A 19,167-nucleotide genomic window follows, 5' to 3' on the forward strand; every position below is an offset into this window, starting at 1 on the left:
CGCGGGAATTCAAATTCTGTTTTTTTTCAACGCCGTTTTTCGGGGATTTAGGATTTCTTTTGAATTTTTTCGCAATAATATTATGAAAATACATATTTTTTGAAACATTTTAATGCAATAAAAATTTCTGGTCGGAGTCCCCCTTTAAAAAAAAACTCCGTTTTTTTAGTGAATAACGTTCCGGGAATCCCACAATTTAATAGAAATTTGTTCAAACACTATTTTTTGATAAAATTTGCCCAGATTTGGTTAAATTGACGGATTTTCATGAAATTTGAAAAAAAATTCGACTAATTTTTCGATGAAAATTTCCGGGAAAAGTGGCAGGAAAAATAGAAGGGCCCCCTCTAATTAAAAGGCCCCTGTAATAGAAGGACCCTCCGGAGATACATTGGAAAAATAGAAGGACCGGCCCTTCTAATACAGGTTTTACGGTAACTCCTTATTTCAATTTTTTCGAAACTGTTTTAAACGAGTTGTATTACTCCTTTTTTCAAAAATGAAAGACAAAGTCAAAACTCAAAAACACCGCTTCTTCTGGTAATTGCTTTTTCATTCTTTTTTTTGTTTTTTTGAAAACATTTTTTACTTGAGGACCCAAAAAAGGAAAAAAACAACCCAATTCCAAGTTTTTCCTTCTCTTTTTTACTTTTTGTATAGCTCTTTTTTTGAAGAAAATTGGAGGGAAAACACTAATTTTTACAAACTATCTTTTTGGAAAATTATTAGTATCTTCTAAACAAAACATATTTACGAAAGTGGTCCTTTTTTGGAATTTTGAAACCAAACGAAATCGCAGTAGGTGATATAAAATTTATGGGAAACAACAGTGTTTTTTTTTCGAAAACAGGATTCTAGAAATATTTTTTTGAGATTTTTGCGAGTTTTGAAAGCTCAAAAACTTTTAAAAATGTTTGCTTCAAAAAAGGGAAAACCCTTGGAAATCCTCAATTTTTGATTTCTGCGAAAATTCCAAAAATTAAGATTCTGAACTTTTTTAACTTTTTGTAAATTTCAATTCTACAACTTTTCTTGTTTTAAATTCACTAAAAATCATTCAAAACGGACCATTTTGAGCTGAGATACAGTCATTTGAAGTTGAGAGGTTAGAGAGACACTCTCGTTTCTCTGCGCTCTCGCCAACTTCAAAGGCGCACAACTCGCTTCAAAATTGTGCTAGCAAATTGATTTTTAATTAGTTTTGTAAGAAATTTCAAGTGGGTCAGAATGGTGTAAAATTTGACCTAAGTTCTGAAAAAAGATTTTTGAATGCTCACTAAAATTTTTGTGAAATTGTTAATTTTTGCCAGTATTTGTACAGAAGTCCCGGATTATTTTTCTAAACATTTTTGAATAGGTCTTTTATAAAGGTTCTCTCTTCTCGTTCCATCCAAATACAATAAAAATCACTAAAAACGGACCATTTTGAGTCTAGGTACAGCTAATTGAAGTAAGGTGGTTAGAGACGCGGACACTCTCGTTTCTCTGTACTCTCGCAAGCTTCAAAGGTGTCTAACTCGCTTCAAAATTGAGCTAGCATATTGGTTTTAGATTAGCTTTGTTGGAAATTTCAAGAGGATCAGAATGATATAAAATTTGAAAGTGATAGGCGAATTCTAATTACTTTGGGTGCTGAACTTCAAGTTCGACAATTTTCAACAAAAATTTAATTGGAGTTAATGAACTTGTTGCCAATATTTGTTCAGATGTCCCTGATTTTTTTTTGGCGGCGCCCGAAAAATATTTTCAGTGACACATATACATATATATTTGTGCCATGTCATATATAATATTATTTTTCTCTTTTTTCTCTCTTTTAAGGATAATAATCCGTCATCTGACGTCGATCACAATGCGGCCTGGACGCATTGCGCTTCTGACAGGTGCAACGGATTTTCGATGAAAAAACAGAAGAGGAATTATACAAATTTGAGATTTGCGCTGGCGCACATTTGCATAGTCAGGAAGGCGCATGGTTTCTGGGTTATGACGCAAATGCAGAATTTGGAAAAACTGGATTCGAGGGTTTTGAGTTTTGTATAAAAACCAGAAGAAACATTTTGAAAAGTGTATACAAAACATCTCATTTTTTATTACATTTTGAACTTTTTTCCTGGAAGTTTGATATCATTCTGATCCGCTGGAAATTTTCTACAAAACTAGCCAAAAAAAACCTCTCTCGCTCAATTTTGAAGCGAGTTATAAGCAATTGAAATTGACGAGAGAGCAGAGAAACGAGAGTGTCTGCGTCTCTCACGTCTAAACTTCAAATAACTGTATCTCGGCTCAAAACTGTCAGACTTGGCTGATTTTTAGTGCATTTCGAAGGAGGGAGCTAGGAGAATCAGAAAATTTAAAATTCACAAAAAGAAATTCGAAAATTTCGAAAAATCCGACAACACCATTTTTCTGAGTTTTTCTCTGAATTTCAGAAATTATAATTCAGCATGATTGTCTTAAAATTTCCTACAAAACTAGTTAAAAATCAACTCTCTAGCTCAATTTTGAAACAAGTTATGAGCGTTTGAAATTTGCGAGAGCGCAGGGAAACGAGAGTGTCTGCGTCTCTCACCTCCAAGCTTTGAAGAGCTGTATTTTAGCTCAAAATCAAACGTTTTGAGTGATTTTTGAGTTAGTTTTTAAGAGGAAAACTTGGAGAACTGAAAATAGAAGCAGTTTAGAGAATCATACAAATTCTTCTTTGGAACTTCAAAAAAAAACTCCAGGTTATTTTTACCAAATATGGGACGTTTTCAGGTTTTCAATTTTTTTTTTTGGAATTTTAGGATTCTAAATTTTAAGATGTTTTTTTTGAAATTTCGAAACTTAGTTTGGAACTTTAGAGTCTTTTAGGATGTCAAGTTTTCCGAATTATGAGAATTCTCGCAACTTTTTGAATTTTAGGAATTTTCAAAAAATCTGATTTTTAGGCCTTTTGAATTCTCTTTCTTTTTTTTCACAAGGTCATATTCTATCTTCTTACTCTCTTTCCCTCTGTCTAATCAAATTGTTTCCCTGGGCACTAAATGAAAGAAAAAATGGGCGGAGCTCAGCAAAAAAAAAGTGGACGGAGCCTGAAAAAAACAAGGATAAAAGTGGTTGGGCGAGGCCCAACCACTTTTTTGCTCTGTTTTTTTTCAGTGGTTTTTTCTTCCGCTTCCGCTCCCATAATTCAATTTTGTGTGTGTTTTTTGGAGTTTCAGAATGTGTTGAAGGCTTCAAAAAACCTGAAAACTCGAGTTTCCGAAAAAATTTCAAAAATTCCAGTTCGATAGTTTGAAATTTTAGGAAAAATCAAAAATCCCAAAAATTCTCAAAATTTGAGCTTTTAGAATACCGAAAAACCCCGAATTTTTGAAATTCTAGGAAATTCAAAAATCAAATTTTTCGGAAAATCCCTCAAAATCAAAAAAAAGAAATTTCAGAAATTTTGAAATTTTGAAATTTTGAAAATCCTGAAAAATTCTAAATTTCCCAAAAATATCCGGAATTTTCGAAATTTCGAGAATCTCAATTTTTCTCACTAGAGCGCACTTTCCCATAGTGTCCTTTTACTTTTATTACCCATCCCATTCCCCCGATTCTATCAACTACTAAACAATTTCCTCTCGCTCCTCTCTCCCCGAAAAATTCTCTCTAGCTTCTCTACCACTCTCTCTCACTCTCTCACACTCTCGGCCGCAGCCGCAGACAGCAGCCGGCAATGCGTCCTGGACGCATTGCGGCCAGAGGCGAGAGACAACACAAAACGAGGAGGGTGGCGAGAGAAATGGTTGAGCGGATTGCGGTGCGCGCGCATTGCGCACCAAACGTTCTCCCTTGGGAGCAGACGCGGAAAAAGGGAGGGAATGTCTGCTTCTCCTATTGCCGACAACCCACTCTCGTCTCTCTGCCGCCTCTGCGTCTCTCCGCTTTGCACGCTCTCTCGGTCTGCAGTCAAATGGAGCGCGTTTTCTCTGCGTCTTCTTTGCAAAAGGAGAAGAGATTTTGATTGAGATTTCGATAAATCTGTTTGCGAAATTTCCCTTTAAAATTTTTCCTAAAATTGTTCCTAAAATTTCAAAAAGTTCAAAATCTCCTGTTACCGGACACAATATGAAACGAAAAACATTTTCCTTATCAATTTTTTTTCCTTTTTCGCTAATGACGAATTTCCTAAAATTGCCTTTTTTAAAGGAAAACTCCTCAAAAAATCCCAAAATTCTTGACTTTTCCCTTGAGATTTCAAATTTTTGGCGCCAAACTTGGAAGCGACGCTGGCTGGTGAAAAATAGGGGTGTCAGCTGGTCCGCGCTCTCCCTCTGTAAACACATACATATCCTTCTTTTCTTCTTTCCCATCTATATTTTTCTTTTTCTTCCCAGAGAAAAAGGTTCTTTTTTTCTTTTTTCTCTCGTCCATCAACACACCGGACAGCTTTTTGGTATTTTTTAGGAGAAGAACCATTGTTTTTGGTAGTTTTTTACTTTTTTAGGCGGAGAATTGTGTGAATATCGCTGAAAAAATTTTTAATTCATGAAAGTGATGATTTAATGTTTTCGTGGTGAGACCTAACTGACAAATTTAAAAGATACACCTTTAATACAGTACCTCCCAAGCTACTTTTTGCTATATGCTTGTCTGAGAAAAAAAAGGTTAGAGAGTATTTTTTGCAGTCTGAGTACGGTAGCGATATCGAAGCGGAGAGCCTAAATAGCACACAAACGGTGGAGACGCAGACACTTTTTCTCTGCGTCTCAACCTTTTTTTTCTCAGACAAGCATAATATTTTACTCTGCCATTTCTTGACCAAAACCGCATTTTCTTTATAATATTCAATAGTTTTTCCTGAAAATTTTGTCAATTGCTTTCCCAGTATTTTTTCTACCTTTTTTCAGCGTTTTTCCTAAAAAAAAAAATTCGAAAATCTGAATTTTCTAAGTTCGTTGCGAAACCCATCTTTCAATTCCTCTATGTGCCTTTAATACCGTACCCTGGCGGGTAGATTTACGGGGCGCGTTTTTGTTATTTTTTTGCTGAAAAATCATCATTTTCCGACCATTTTTCTCATTTTTTGACTTAGAAACCCATTTTCCTGCTGAAAATCTTTTTTCCGGTGGTGCCAGCAGATTTCCGTGACCTTTTGCCTAGAATTTCGATACTAACCTAGTTTCACGTGGCGAAACGTTGCGAGCCGCCCATGTAGGATAGCTGCTGGCTAAAATCAAAAAGTCATCTCTTTATTGTGAGCAGAAGCGCCGCAAAAGTGAGTTATTCTTCAAAAAAAGCTTCAAAAAAAAGTTTTTTTTTTTTGAAAAATTTTTCCCCAAAAATCTGCGAATTCTACTCGTAATATCCTGTCGGAAATTCGAATTATAGCCTAAAAAACTGATCTCTGTTGCAATTTCTCAAAAATTTCCCGCTGAAAAACAACTCCAAGTGGGGCGTGGCTTGTTGTGATCCTGAGGCTCCGCCCACTTTTCTGTGTTCCTTGTCCAGCAGCGCGGCCCCCGTATAAGGCTTTTTGCATTTTTTGGCACCCTTCTCCGGGTTTCTTTCTCTTCTGACTCACCTTACATACATATATAATAAAGGTGTGTATACATTTTTTTTTTCGGTGGGTTGCTGACTCAGTTTCATGGCATTGTTTTTCGAGGGGGCGGTTTTCGGCAATTTTTTCCAATTTGTGCTGAAAATCGCTTTTATCTCAAAAAAAGTGGGTCCAGAAGGCTTTCAGCTAGATTTGACTGTCTTCATGTCCGTTTTAGGCTATTTTTTCGAATATTTCACTGGTTTTAATGTCGAAAAATCGCGAATTCGACTACTTTTAAGGTTAAAAGGCATTTTCTAGAGTTTCAGGTGCAAATTTATGGTTTTTAGGTCATTTTTAGGGATTTTAGATTTTTGATGATTTTCGGTCATTTCTTTAGAGTTCCTAGGCGATTTTTCTTGAAGTTTCTAGACCATTTTTTTGGGATTTTAGGTCACTTTTTGCCAAATGTTTAGGATTTTTGTCAGATTTTGGGGTTTTCGACAATATTTGGGGGTTATCGGGCACTTCTTTGGAGTGTTCGTGGGCCATTTTCTGAGGTATTCTTTGAGATCTTAGGTTTTTTTTTAAATTTACCTCAAATTTCGGATTTTTGCCATTTTTGGGATTTTTGTCTCTTTTTTTTTTCGGGCGATCAATTGCTGGAAGGTTCCAGATGGTTCGGGTAGTTCTGGAAGCGTCTGAAAATTTACTTGCACTTTTTCGAACTTCTCGTTCGAAATTCACTAATAACCAGAATCCTGTACTTTGTCAAAAACAAGGGAAAAGCTGAAAAATGAAAGAGGACGAGAGACAGATGGATTTTCAGTCTAATCCATCACCTATTCGCTGTCTTCTGCTTCTTCTTCTTCCAATGCATTCTCTATTTCAATGCCGCACCGACGCATTGCGCATGCTCTCCCCGGCCGCTGACACCACCACCACCAGCCATCGTCCACCAGCATCACCTCCTCTCGATGCTGCCAGAAGATTCAGACGGGGAGAATTTAGTAAAGGAGAGAGAGAGAGAGAGAGAGAGATGGGAGGAATAGAGAAAATTGCACACACACAGGCGCACTCTCTCGCTTACTCACTCGTTTCGCAGCATTCGAACCGATTAATCGGGCGTCATTGCATGCATACATACATGCATGTTTAGTAGTAGTTCTAGTTGTGTCGGTGGTTTTTCGCTTCCTTCTTTTTATTTTATGGAAATTAGTTTTGTGAGTTTATATGAACTGTGTTAGTCCTGCAACTAATCGTAGATTCGAAGTTTAGAGCTTTCGAGAAGTAGTGTTAACGTTGAAGGTTGTCTAGGAAGGTTCTAGGAAGTTCTAGAAGGTTCCACAAGACTCGAGGTAGTTCTAGGTGATTCTGAAAGGTTCTAGATGCTTCTAGATGCTTTTGAAAGGGTCCAAATGCTTCTAGGAGGTTCGAGAAGGTTCTAGATGGTTTTAAAAGTGTCTAGATGGTTCTGGAACGTTCTAGAAAGTTCATCGCTTCTAAACAATTCAGAATTGAATGTAGATTGCGATTTTGAAGGTTTTTCGGTCCAAAATCAGATTTGGAAAATTCCTAGCCAATAACCTATCAAAATCTGCTTTTTTGAATCTTTTAACCTTCAGAATCATGATATACATTGAATTATGTATCGATTAGTATAAAAATGGTCCCAGTAAACTTATTTTGAACGTTTTTCCAGCCAATTTCAGCATACTGTAAGACCTGTAATAGAAGGGCCCCCACTCTGTCAAGCTTGTGCTCAATAATCTCAATTCCTAGGCAATATATCAAAAATGGGTCGACTGATAAAATGTTTATCATAATATCGAAAATATTTTATCAGTTGAGAGATTTTGGATATCTTTGACAAGAAGCGAAATAAATTGGTTCAAAGTTAGAGGCCCTTTTATTACAGGTTTTGCGATTTTTAGAATCAATTTTTATCGATTTCTCAAGCCCCAACCAAAAACGGATGAGAAATTGGCCAAATATTTGCTCAGCGTTCTTTTTTTTTGCGAAAAATGACTGATGTGAGGATTTTGTGTATATTTGTCCGCGAGAATCATGTGATTTTTTCGGGGTCGGTTTGTCCCAAACAAAAATTGATTTTTTTTCTCCTTCTATCCGATTTTCTCTAACCACAACAGACAAAGTTTTTTTTTTCACTACTCGTGATTTGTCATATTTTCTCACGCTCTCTGTCTCGAGATTTAGTCGGTCAGAGGATAGATTTTGGGCTTTTTTGTGGCTAAATATAGGCTTGAGCATGTAGTCCTACGGTTGGTACTACTTCTAGAAGGCTCTAGATCGGTCTAGAAGGTTCTGGAATGGTTCTAGGAGGCTTGAGAAGGGTTTATAAGGCTCTAGGATCATTCAGAGGGCTCTAGATGATTCCAAAAAAATCCATAGACTATGGATTCAAATTTCGGATTTTTAGACAATTTTAAGGACCTTTTCCCCACAAATTTTCTCGAATTTCCTAGAATTTCAGTAATTCGAACCTCTCTCTTGGGTTAAGCCATTTGTTTTTTTTTCGTTGTTTTTCGCCGCAAACCACGAGAACTGACGAAAAGATTATTCGCCCCCCTTTAATCTCCATTGTTTGACGGGGCTGGAAGCAAATGCGCTCAGTTGAGAATTGAGGTTTTGTTGATGAGATGGGGAGGAAAGCAACAAGTCTACAACACGGGGTTGGTCGGTTCGGTCGGGGTCTGTTGTGTTTCGTTTCTTCTTCTTCTTTTTTCATATTGAACAAGTGTAGGAAAAAGGCGAAGAAGAACTAGTTTTTGTGTTCGTCGTCCCGGCCGGCCGGCCCCTCTCCTCCTATCCCATCCATCCTCTTCATCACTCGACGACAGCGACTTTTTGAAGGCGTTGTGTTCTCTTTTTTTTTGCTTTTTGGGCTATTTGAAATAGATAGAAGACGTTGGCTACTTTGGCTTCGACGTCAAAATTTCGTTCAGAACTTTTCAGAGCCTCTGGAATCTTCCAGAGGCATCTATAAGCTTTTGGATCTTTCTAGAACGATCTAGAGTTTCTAGAACCTTCTAGATCCTCGTATGGTCATCTAGAACCACTTTGGGCCATCTAAGCCCTTCTAGACCTATCTAGAATGATCTAGAATCCGCTAGATCCTCCCAGAGCTATCGAGAAGCTTCTAGAACCATTTAGAAACGTTTTGCACCTTCTAGACCCTCCTAGATCCTCTCAGAGCCGCGTATAGGCTTCTAGACCACTCTAGACTTTTACACTGGACTTGGTATTCGAAATAGAAGACGTTAGCGCTTCTAAGAAGATACCTTGACCCTTTGGAATCTGTTTTGGCTGGCATTGAGAGGAGAAAGAGATAGATATTGTCTACTATACATGATACACTCTAATCAGTTTAGTTTTTGAGTGTATCTATATTTTTTCCTGTGTGTGTAATGAGAGAAATTGGTGGTGAGATTTTCTTCTCAATCAGTTTGAGAGAGATATCTAATGGTCTTGACCTGGGATCTTTGACCTAGACTCTATTTAGATGGGAGGGATTCTGGAAGTGTATAAGTATGGGCTCCTTTTTTTTTGTTCTGGAATAGTCTAGAAGATGCTGGAAGGTCCTACAAGGTTCTGGAACGGTCTAAATACCTCCAGTTATTTTCTAGAGAGGCCTAGAATTGTTCTGGAAGAATCTGCTAAAAATTGGCTGAAATTGAAAAAAGACGGCAAAAATCGAAAATCCTGGATTTTTCTAGAATCCGGATTTTAGAGTTTCGCGGTTTTCTAGCTTCATTTTTAGCTACTTTTTAGATGAAATTTCGCATTTTTTTTGGATTTCAGTCTGACACATGAGATCAATAGATTTCCCAAAAAAAATGATATCACTACAAAAATATTTTGTTCGAATTTGATGAAATCAACCTTTGATCTACTCACGCATTGCAGTGATAATGCGCATTTTTCTTCATTGTACGTACTGATTTCGTTATCAGTTGATATTTAATTCCCATCACTCCCATCGTCCTCTGATTGTTCGCAAATTTTTTTTTCTTTTTCTCTTTTTTCTTCTAAAAAAATTGGATTCGTTTCCTTTTTCTCTCGCTCTTTTTTCTCTCGTGTCCTCGATCCCTCTCGCTATCACCTTGCCCCCCTCCATCCCCGCCACCATCTCTATACATCATTGTTTACGTGCGAAAATCTCTGTTCGTTTTACTTTTCCAATCGATTGCATCATTTTTAGACACTGACCTAGAAGATTCTCTATGCTTCCCATTTTTCAGGGTTAATCTAACTTCAACCCCCAACAACGAAGCGTCAAGATGGCTGATCAGTTGACCGAGGAGCAAATTGCCGGTAAGAAAGGGTCTGGAAGGCTTTGGGAGAGTCTAGGAAGTTCTGGGAGGGTCTGGACGGTTCTGGAAGGGTCTGGACGGTTCTGGAAGGGTCTGGAAGGTTTTGGAGCCGTATAGGTCATCTAGAACCGTCCAGATGACTCTAGACGGTTCCAGACGGTTCTGGAAGGAATTGGAATTTGGAAATTTGATCCTCTCCCATTTCCTCCCTCTTGAATTGTCGAATTTCAAACGAATTGAGCGCGGTGCATCTTGAGAGATGAAGATTTGAATTTAATGGTGGATGAAACATTAGCCACCCGATGAGAGCCCATCGCACAGATGTGCTCCCGGTGCTATAGAAAGATTATTCCAGATGCCGGACAAATGGCTAAGAGATGGGGATTTTTTGAACTGAAACTGGCTGAAAATTTATGGATTTTCGAGCAGAAAAACGGCTGAAAATAGCTGTGGAAAATTAAGAATTTTTGATTAGAGAAATGTTTGAAAATTGAAAATTTTCGAAAATGAAAAAATCGAATTCTTGGTGAAAATTGATGAAAATCGATAAATTTCAGAGTTAGAGCGAAAATTGGCTGAAAATCAGCGAAGTTTCGATTAAACAAAACGGAAAAATCACGATTTTTAGCGCCAAAAAAATAGTGAAAAAAGGATCATTTTTGCTGAAAATTGACGAATTTCAGCAACAATTTTTTTATTGGTGTCCTAACTTCCCCAAGTGGGTGACCTAGAAATCCAAGACTAGGCCTCAATCTTTTAACATGTTTCAAACTATATAAAACAGCCGAAATTTGGCGAAAAACTACAAAAAACAGACACTCCAAAAATCCCGAAAATTATTGATTTCTCACTTCCCAAATTTCAAAATTTCACCCGAATCACCACCAAAATGTTGTCTTAATTCCAGAGTTCAAAGAGGCGTTCAGCCTGTTCGACAAGGACGGCGATGGTACGATTACGACAAAAGAATTGGGAACCGTCATGCGATCGCTGGGACAGAACCCCACCGAAGCCGAACTTCAGGACATGATCAACGAGGTGGACGCCGACGGAAATGGAACCATTGACTTCCCGGAATTTTTGACAATGATGGCTCGCAAGATGAAGGACACTGACAGCGAGGAGGAGATTCGCGAGGCGTTCCGAGTGAGTTTGTAGAGAAAAACCTTGAAAAGAGCATGAAGCTGGATTTAAAGAAAAAAATCAGGCTAAAAATGGTAGATTTTAGCTCGAAAAAATAAAGCTGAGCAATCGATTTTCTGCTCAGAAATTGGTAAAAATCGACACTAAAGCCAAACTGGCTAGGAATTCAAGATTTGAGCTCAAAATTGGTAGAGAACAATCAGATTTTTATGCTGTGCAATCTAGTTTTTTGGCTCATTTGTTTGAAAAATCACGCTTCCGGCTCGAAAATTGACTCTAAAATGTCAAAAAATAACTTTTTAAAAATCTCTGAGATTTGGATTTTCAAGAATTTTGGCTTAAAATGACTGCCTGGAAAAATTTAAGTCAAAATTTCCATTCGAAAATAGAAAATCAATAGTTCCCTCTTTTTCCAGGTGTTCGACAAGGACGGCAACGGCTTCATCTCTGCTGCCGAGCTCCGCCACGTGATGACCAACTTGGGAGAGAAATTGACAGACGAGGAGGTCGACGAGATGATCCGTGAGGCTGATATCGATGGAGATGGACAAGTCAACTATGAAGGTAATTAATTGATTACTTAATTGGCAACTAATCATTTTTCATAATTTACAGAGTTCGTCACCATGATGACCACCAAGTAATTGGCCCGCAACGGGACCGTTTGAAGCTGTCAAAAATCGTCGTCCAGCCAAATCCTCTCTCTTCACTATTCTATTTTATCCCCTCTTCTTTCCTTTTTCTGTCTCTTTCTTCCCCCAATTTGAATTTAAAATAAAAAAAAATCACCCCCTTCCGATTCGCTGACACGATCTTCTGCCCCCAAAAAAATCGCACCACCCCTTATTCTTTTGATTTGGAGGAGTCTTGATGCGTGTGCTGTCTGAAAAAAACCCAAAAAAAATCAAAAAATGGAACTGCACACGATTCTTGACTTCTCACGGCTTCTGCTCCTCACCCAGTCGCCGGTTTTTTGGCCGAATTTTGTGGATATTTCTCATTTATAAGTCATCCTGTATTCGATTTTCTTCCCCTCTAGGCTCCCCCATTATATGGAGATGATTGAGATTTATCGGTTTTGGCCAAACATTCCCCCCCCCCCCCCCCAAAAAAATTCCCCCATTCCCTTTTCCCCAGTCTTCGAAAAAGTCCCGCGGTTATTGGCCCCCCTAAGCGTTGAGTTTTTGTTAGCTCTCCTAGTCCCGTTTCATCTTGTTGATTCTTTTTCCAAAAAAACTCGGGTCTGGCCAGGCCTACACCAAGGCCAAGGTAGGACCCCAAAACAGGCTATGTACAATGTAAAATCCTTAAAAAAATATAAAATCCCCCAAAACATTGCTCTCCTGGGCAGAGCGGCTTCAAACTCCCACCACCTTTTCTTGACAAAAAAAATTAAAAATTAAAAAAAAAATGTTTTTCTTTCCCCACAGCTTTCTTCCCAAAAATTGTTCTTCCAAAAAATGTATTCCAATTCTTTCCCCCCCCCCCCCCCCCCCACTTGCTTCAAAATTGTTTTTCCCCACTTTCTAGAAATTTCTAGACGTTTTTCCCCTCCCTCTCTCTCTCGCGATGAAATAATTCCCCCTGTCCCTTTAAATTTTTTTTTCATTTTTTTGTCTCAAAATTTGGACCTTTTTCCTCCCCTAATTATTTGAATTGTCTCCCCCTAATCTCTTGATTATCTCGCTTCTTTCTTTCTCTCTCTCTCTCTCTCTTTGAATTTTTTGTGTTTCAGACCTAAAGCTGAAAATTTTCAAATTTTTTGCCCCACTAGCTGGACGTTTCATACCTTGCTATTGGCAAAAATCAAAGCTTTCCCCCCTCCTAAATTTTCTGAATTTTCCCGCCCCAATTTTTTTTGAGCTCTCGAATCGTTTCGATTGAATTTCAGAATTCCAGAAAAAATAAATTTTATTGAAAAACCAAAAAAAAAGAAGTTTTAAGCCATTACAGACAATTGGAAATGGGTGGATTGGTGATTTTGATTTGAGATGAAAATTGGGAAATTTCCATTGTTTTGGCGGAGCAATGCGATGAAGAGGTAGCCGACTTGGCGTCTGGAAAAGGGAATTGATACATTTTTAGAAAAAAAAAGTTGGACATCTGGACATTGGGAATTTTTTGAAATTGAATTTTTCTTGGAATTTATAAATTTTCGTAATTTTACTGGTTTTTGTGATTTTTATAACTTTGCGAAATTTGGAAATTCGTTTTTAAAAAATTGAAAAATTGTAAAATTTGATTTTTTGTTCCAAAATTTTGTTACTATAAAAATTTTACGAAATTTGTCTTGAAATTTTGAAAAAATGTTTACAAAAAAATGAAAAAATTGCGTGTGGGTTTCAAAAATGTGAAGTAATATTTTTCTTCGAATTTCGTAATTCTTTGAAAATGTTAAAAATTTAAAAATTTGTAATTTTTTGAAAATTTCGAAAATCTGTAATTTTTTTTTTTTGAAATTTTGTAACATCTTTTCCAAATTTTCAAGATTCCCTCCAAAACTCACCGATAAGCTCTGAAATGTACAAAAAGTGTGATAGAAGTTGTTAAACATGTACAAATGCATCCAAAAGTGACTGGCAATGCTCTAACACCCAATTCCCATCGAATAAAAATAGTGAAATCTAAAATTAAAAAAGGCAAAGCGATGAAAATGAAAATTTGAAAAGAAATTGATAAAAATGCTCGATTGATATTACATGTATAATTATAACCCAAATCTATGCAGTCATTGGAAATGTGTCGAATGGATTTCATGTAGAAACGATGAGCAATTATACAGACAATGAAAAATAGAAAATAGGGAAGTTTCAGCATTAAGAGTGGGTAACAGAATGTCTGAAAATGGTTTTTATTTTTGGTTGGAAATACAGGGTTTTCAGAATTTCAGAAATTCCGAAATTCGGAAATTTAAAAATAGAAATTTTTTGAAAACGGCTGAAAATCTTTTTTCTGAAATTCCGAATTTTCTGAGAATGTCCGAAAGTTATATTTCTGATTCAAATAGATACATTTGTTTCTTAATTTCCGAGTTTTCGAATTTCCGAATTTCTTAAATTTCGAATTTCCGAACTTCAAATTTTTTTATTTCTGAATTTTTGAATTTCCGAATTTCTCATTTTCCGAGTTTCTGAACTTTTGAATTCCCCACCCAATCAATAACGAAATGTTCGTAACCACGTCTTCCAGTCAATTTCCATACAGCGTCTTCGTGGGATTTTTCAGAATAAATTTGTAATTTTGCACTTGGATTTTTGAACATTAAATAAATCCAACCAGGAATTGACAATAGAATTGAGCACAGTAGAAATATTGAGCCAATGGTTTTTGGATAAAAAACCATACATTTCACTCGTCTGAAAATGTTTTTGGATCTATGGATTTTAGGAATTTCGAATTCGGAAATTGTGAGATTCTGGAATTTTGAGACTCTCCGATTCTAAGATTCCGAAACTCTGAAATGTTGAAACATTGAGAACTCAAAAATTGAAAAAATAACTTTCGAAAACAAAAATGTATATTTCAAATTTTTTGAATTTTCCAAATTTTAAAATTAAATTTTTGAATGCTTCAGATTCCCAAATTTCCTATTTATTCAGAGATTCAGACACCCAGAAATTCAGAACTTGAGAAATCCGAAAATTCTAAAATTCTGAAATTCAAAAACTGTAAAATTCCGAAACTCATAAATTTTCAACATTAAGGATTTAGGAATTTTTGAAGGAGTTGGAAATTCAGAAATTCAAAACTTCGGAAAATCAAGAACAGTATTTTTAATCCTTTGAGATTTTCAAATTTCCCAATTTTTCGGAATTGGAGGCTTTTCGAATTTTCAAAAATTTCAAAAAAAAACAACAGAGTTTCCGGTTTTCCAGGATTTCAGAATTTCAGATTTTTTGGAATTTCAACATTCCAGATTTTCCGATTTTTCACAAGTTCAGAATCCCAGATTTTCCAGATTCTCTAAAATTATGAAATTCCAATTTTCAGCACTCACTTTTGCACAACCAACCATTTAAACGCCAACACAATCGGCGGAATCGAAGCTTGAAAACTCGCCAATCCCACCAATAAACAATACAAAAATTTGAGCATTGGTATTGAAAAAATATCAGCCATCGGCCCAATAAAAACGATATAAATCAGATCCCTAGCCGGTATAAGAGTCGGATGTAGAAGTGGAAAAAGTACAGTAAGGCAAGTGGTACTGTAGACGAAGTATAGAAAAATGCAATTGAATTTTCGAAAACGATTATCGGTTCGTTTCTCTCGATGGATACAAAAAATGAGCAAAATATTTAAAATTAGGGCGGGAATTTCAAAAAACCAGGTGTAAATTTGAAGGAGTGTTGAGGCGCTGGTAATTAACGACATAGCACGGTACCTGAAAATATTGAAAATCTGGAATTCTCATCAAAATTCAAAAATCGAAACAGAGACTTATTTAGGGTAGCTGAAAAAATGCTGAAATCTAAAATTACAACTTTGACTTCAAAATTAAATTTCAATTTGTCAAAAATTAGAGGGGGCCCTTTCGAAACTTTGTTATGAGAAAATAAAAGCAAAACACAAGAAAAAATTGTTCAGCTCAAATTTTGGGTATAGGTAATCTATATATTTAATTTCTCCTGGGATTATATAATTCAAATTTTTATTTGTTTTTCTTTTTTGTTTTTTTCACAACGTGTGGGTGTATAAATGTGTTGGGAATTATAAATTAAAGTTTTAAAGTTTTCTAAGAATTTGAGGGATTTCGAGTCAAGCACTTTGAGCTCAATTGTGTCGGTTACTGTAAAAGATATTAAAAATTGGTCAACTGATAAAGTGTTTATCATAATACTACCAACATTTTATCAGTTGACAAAATTTTGATATCTCTCACAGAAATTGCGATAATTGAGCTCAAATTGCATGTATAGGATCGACTTCTATTTGAGCTTTTACGATAATTTTCTGACAAAAATAAACTACAAGACAATACAGCAAATTTTCAGTATACTTTTTCTTTTGATGGCCTAACTCTCCCTAAAGTTGGCCTAGGAATCCAATACAAGACCACAGGCTTTGAAGATGGTTCATGAAGTACAGTACCCCAAAAATTTAGCTACAACTTATTCGAGTTTTTAGAAAATGTCTGAAAACTTTTTGTATAAACTAAAAATTCAAAAAAAAAAGATTTTCGTAAATTTTTTATTTTCAGAAACAGAAAAATAAAAAATTAGGTTGGATCCATCTAAATTTAGACCTTAACGTTGGCACAGTTCGAGTATCCCAAATCGCTGACGTCGAGGTTGAAGTAGTGGAGATGATCCTGGAAAAGTTAAACTTTTTTTCATTGCAAAAGACACAAATTTTAGAAGGGCCCTTCTAATACAGGGTTTTCGGTTTGATATACAAAAACTTAGTTTTCAGTTCATTTTCAGCCATTTTCAGGAGTCTAGATCTCTGCTGTCAAGTACCCAAATACCTTGAAAATTTATTGGTTACGAAAGAGATCTAGATTAAAAACTTTGCATTCACAGAATTTTTTGAAAATCCTGATTTTTCAGCTATTTGCCGATTTCTGAAAGGGACCCCTTTCTGGCCGAAAATCAACTGAAAATTAAGTTTTTCCATATCTTATTAACCGGTACTGTATTTGACATAGTACCACACCAACCTTGATAGAAGTGTCTGGAAGGACTTGTCCATTTGAGCAGAACTCGCTCTCATCAACATCATCGCAAATGTTGTACTTGGTCATAGCCTCTTTGTAGAAGACCTCGGCCTTGTGATGCGTGAATCCTTGCATGTTTTGTTGTGGAAGATGTGGTACCGGATCGTGAGCATGAGTCACACGGAACTTGTTGGTGACGTCACGGTCGACGGCCTTAGCGTAGGCAGCATCTCCGACACGTGGCTGTCCATAAGTGACAAGTTGAACCTTGGAGGCGTCATAGAGCTTGTTGTAGGTAATGTAAGAGGCGGCAAGGGAGGCCATGGCTCCTCCGAGAGAGTGTCCAGTGATCTGAAATCGGAAACTTCAAAATAAAATTTTTCCAGTTGTCTAATTTTTTCATACAAAACACACTTTGGGCCATTTTGAGCTGAGATACAGCGTTTCAAAATTAGAAGGCAAGAGACGCAAAAACTTGAAGTTAATCAACTTTAGAGCTTGATCGCTCTTTGATCTAAATTGTCTCAATTTCTGTAAAGGTATCAAAAATTGGTAAACTTCAAAAATGTTAGTGGTATTATGAAAAACATTTTATCATTTGACAGATTTTTGATATCATTCAAAAGAAGTGAAATAATTGAGCTTAAATTTCAACTGGCTTCAGCCGGTTTGGCCTGCCAGAACTGCTACGTCCCCTATCCTATTGTTTCTTCCAGTATTTGCAAAATTATGCGTTTAGGGTCAAAGTATGCTAATCTATAATTTTCGTCAAATTTCGTAACATAGTCTACTCTACTCTTATCATAAAAAGTTTAAAGCATCATCGAACAGTTCGTGACATTTTTTCTAGTCTAGCGATGGAAACCTATCTTCATTAAGGTCATAATTCTTGAGAGGAACATAGACCTTAAAGAGGCAGACCTTAAAGTGCCACAGACCTTAAATGAACATAGACCTGTTACAGTACACTTACCCAAACTTGGTATCCTGGATACTTGGCAGCAAGTGCGTTGAAGTCGTCCTTGAGTCCGGCGTTCCAGATGTTCAAGAATCCGTCGTTGAAGTACTGCGAGACGACACCACCGGCGGCCCATGGTGTCTGAAATTGGGAATTTTTCGAGAAACCGTGAAAAGATCTGTCTCATTTTCTTGGGCATAAGAGTTGAGCACCGACAACAGCGTTCACAGCACGGACCAAACCAATAACTTTAGTCCTAGAGTATTTTTCAATTTTAAGACGAATGGCGTTTACAGTTTTTTAATATCTTTTTTCGTTCTCGAGTTATGGTCAAAAACAGGGGGTGTCTTATCATTATTGGACGCACTGTATACTGTGATAGCTCTAATAGATTGTTTTCTAAACCGCCAACTTTGAGCTCCTGTATTTCATTTCCTGTAGAAAGTGGTCAACTAGGAAAATGTGTAGCTTAATATCGAAAACATTTTGTCAGTTGACAACTTTTCGATATCTTTTACAGGAAGCTAAATAAATTGGCTCAAAGTTAGTAAGCGTTATTCCATCAGAGTGTTTACGTCCACATGTCTGCCGTGAAGTTCAAATCAATATAACTTTTGTCAAAAACCACTTTTTCAAAAAGTTTGTTTAATTCTCAAATTCCACCGATTTTCAGCTTTCTATTCATATCACTTTCATATATCTGCCTCCGAAATTACTCACATGGTATTCAAACACGGTCTCCAATCCTTCCAAAATCAATTGCACATTGTTGTTCGTTCCACGGAACACCACAATAATCGCCTTATCATTTGGACTGACAGCAGTGTATCCCAAGCACTTATCAGCTGGATTCACATCGCATCTAGCTTGAATAACTCTACGAACTGTGGCTCCTGTGAAGACCTTGTTCAGACACTGTTGTGGTTGAGTTCCGTAGGCGGCTCCGGCGGCGAACAGAAGCTGTTTGCGTGCCAATGCATCGTTGTATGGGATGGTGTAGACGTCACGGTTTTCTGGGTGAGCGGCTTCTGGGAGAACGAAGGCCGAGGCCAGAGGCACGAGTGCCAGGGCAAGCAGCATGGCTTGCATACTGGAATTTGAGAAAGTTTATAAGAAGGTTGGGAGAATTTGGGAAATTGATTAACGGAATTGAAGATGAGTTGAAATTGATAGCGGTGCTACGCGGTCGAGTTTTATGTTTACAGATTTTACAGTACCGTCATAAATTGTACTTGTAGAATCTTGAAAAGTTGCGAGACCCAGGAGTTGAGCTCATGCGCAAAATCCTGAGCTGCGCGGTGGCCAATGGCGACTCGCCACACCATGTGTCCGCATTTTGATTTTCTCGGCTTCCTAGTCAAATTTAATATCATTCTAATCCACTTAAATTTCCCTACAAAACTAGCTAAAAATCACCGTTATAGCTAAATTTTATAGCGAGTTATGCGCCTTTAAAGTTGACGCGAGCGCAGAAAAACGAGAGTGTCTGCGTCACTAACCTCCGAAATTCAAATAACTGTAAATGATCCGTTTTTAATGATTTTCAGTTCGTTTTAGAAAGAATAAT

At 36.8% G+C, this 19,167-nt stretch overlaps 3 protein-coding genes across 3 annotated transcripts; 1 reads left to right on the top strand and 2 right to left on the bottom strand.

Moving 5' to 3' along the window:
- Positions 1–9,810: 9,810 nt before the first annotated feature.
- On the top strand, positions 9,811–11,630 carry Cbr-cmd-1 (the record flags this gene model as incomplete). The annotated part of the gene is made up of 4 exons (XM_002635833.1): positions 9,811–9,844; positions 10,751–10,989; positions 11,403–11,550; positions 11,602–11,630. The coding sequence occupies 4 exons, from the start codon at positions 9,811–9,813 to the stop codon at positions 11,628–11,630; spliced, it is 450 nt and encodes a 149-aa protein (XP_002635879.1).
- A 1,295-nt stretch (positions 11,631–12,925) lies between these two features.
- CBG01096 lies at positions 12,926–15,360 on the bottom strand (the record flags this gene model as incomplete). Its single annotated transcript, XM_045237007.1, has 3 exons — positions 12,926–13,123; positions 13,501–13,824; positions 15,055–15,360. The coding sequence occupies 3 exons, from the start codon at positions 15,358–15,360 to the stop codon at positions 12,926–12,928; spliced, it is 828 nt and encodes a 275-aa protein (XP_045091740.1).
- Positions 15,361–16,225: 865 nt separating this feature from the next.
- On the bottom strand, positions 16,226–18,689 carry CBG01095 (the record flags this gene model as incomplete). The annotated part of the gene is made up of 4 exons (XM_002635831.1): positions 16,226–16,297; positions 16,646–16,993; positions 17,616–17,741; positions 18,321–18,689. 4 exons carry the CDS (start codon positions 18,687–18,689, stop codon positions 16,226–16,228), a joined length of 915 nt encoding a protein of 304 aa, XP_002635877.1.
- Positions 18,690–19,167: the final 478 nt, after the last annotated feature.

The sequence above is a fragment of the Caenorhabditis briggsae genome (assembly GCF_000004555.2).
Source record: "Caenorhabditis briggsae complete genome, chrV, whole genome shotgun sequence".
Taxonomy (NCBI): domain Eukaryota; kingdom Metazoa; phylum Nematoda; class Chromadorea; order Rhabditida; family Rhabditidae; genus Caenorhabditis; species Caenorhabditis briggsae.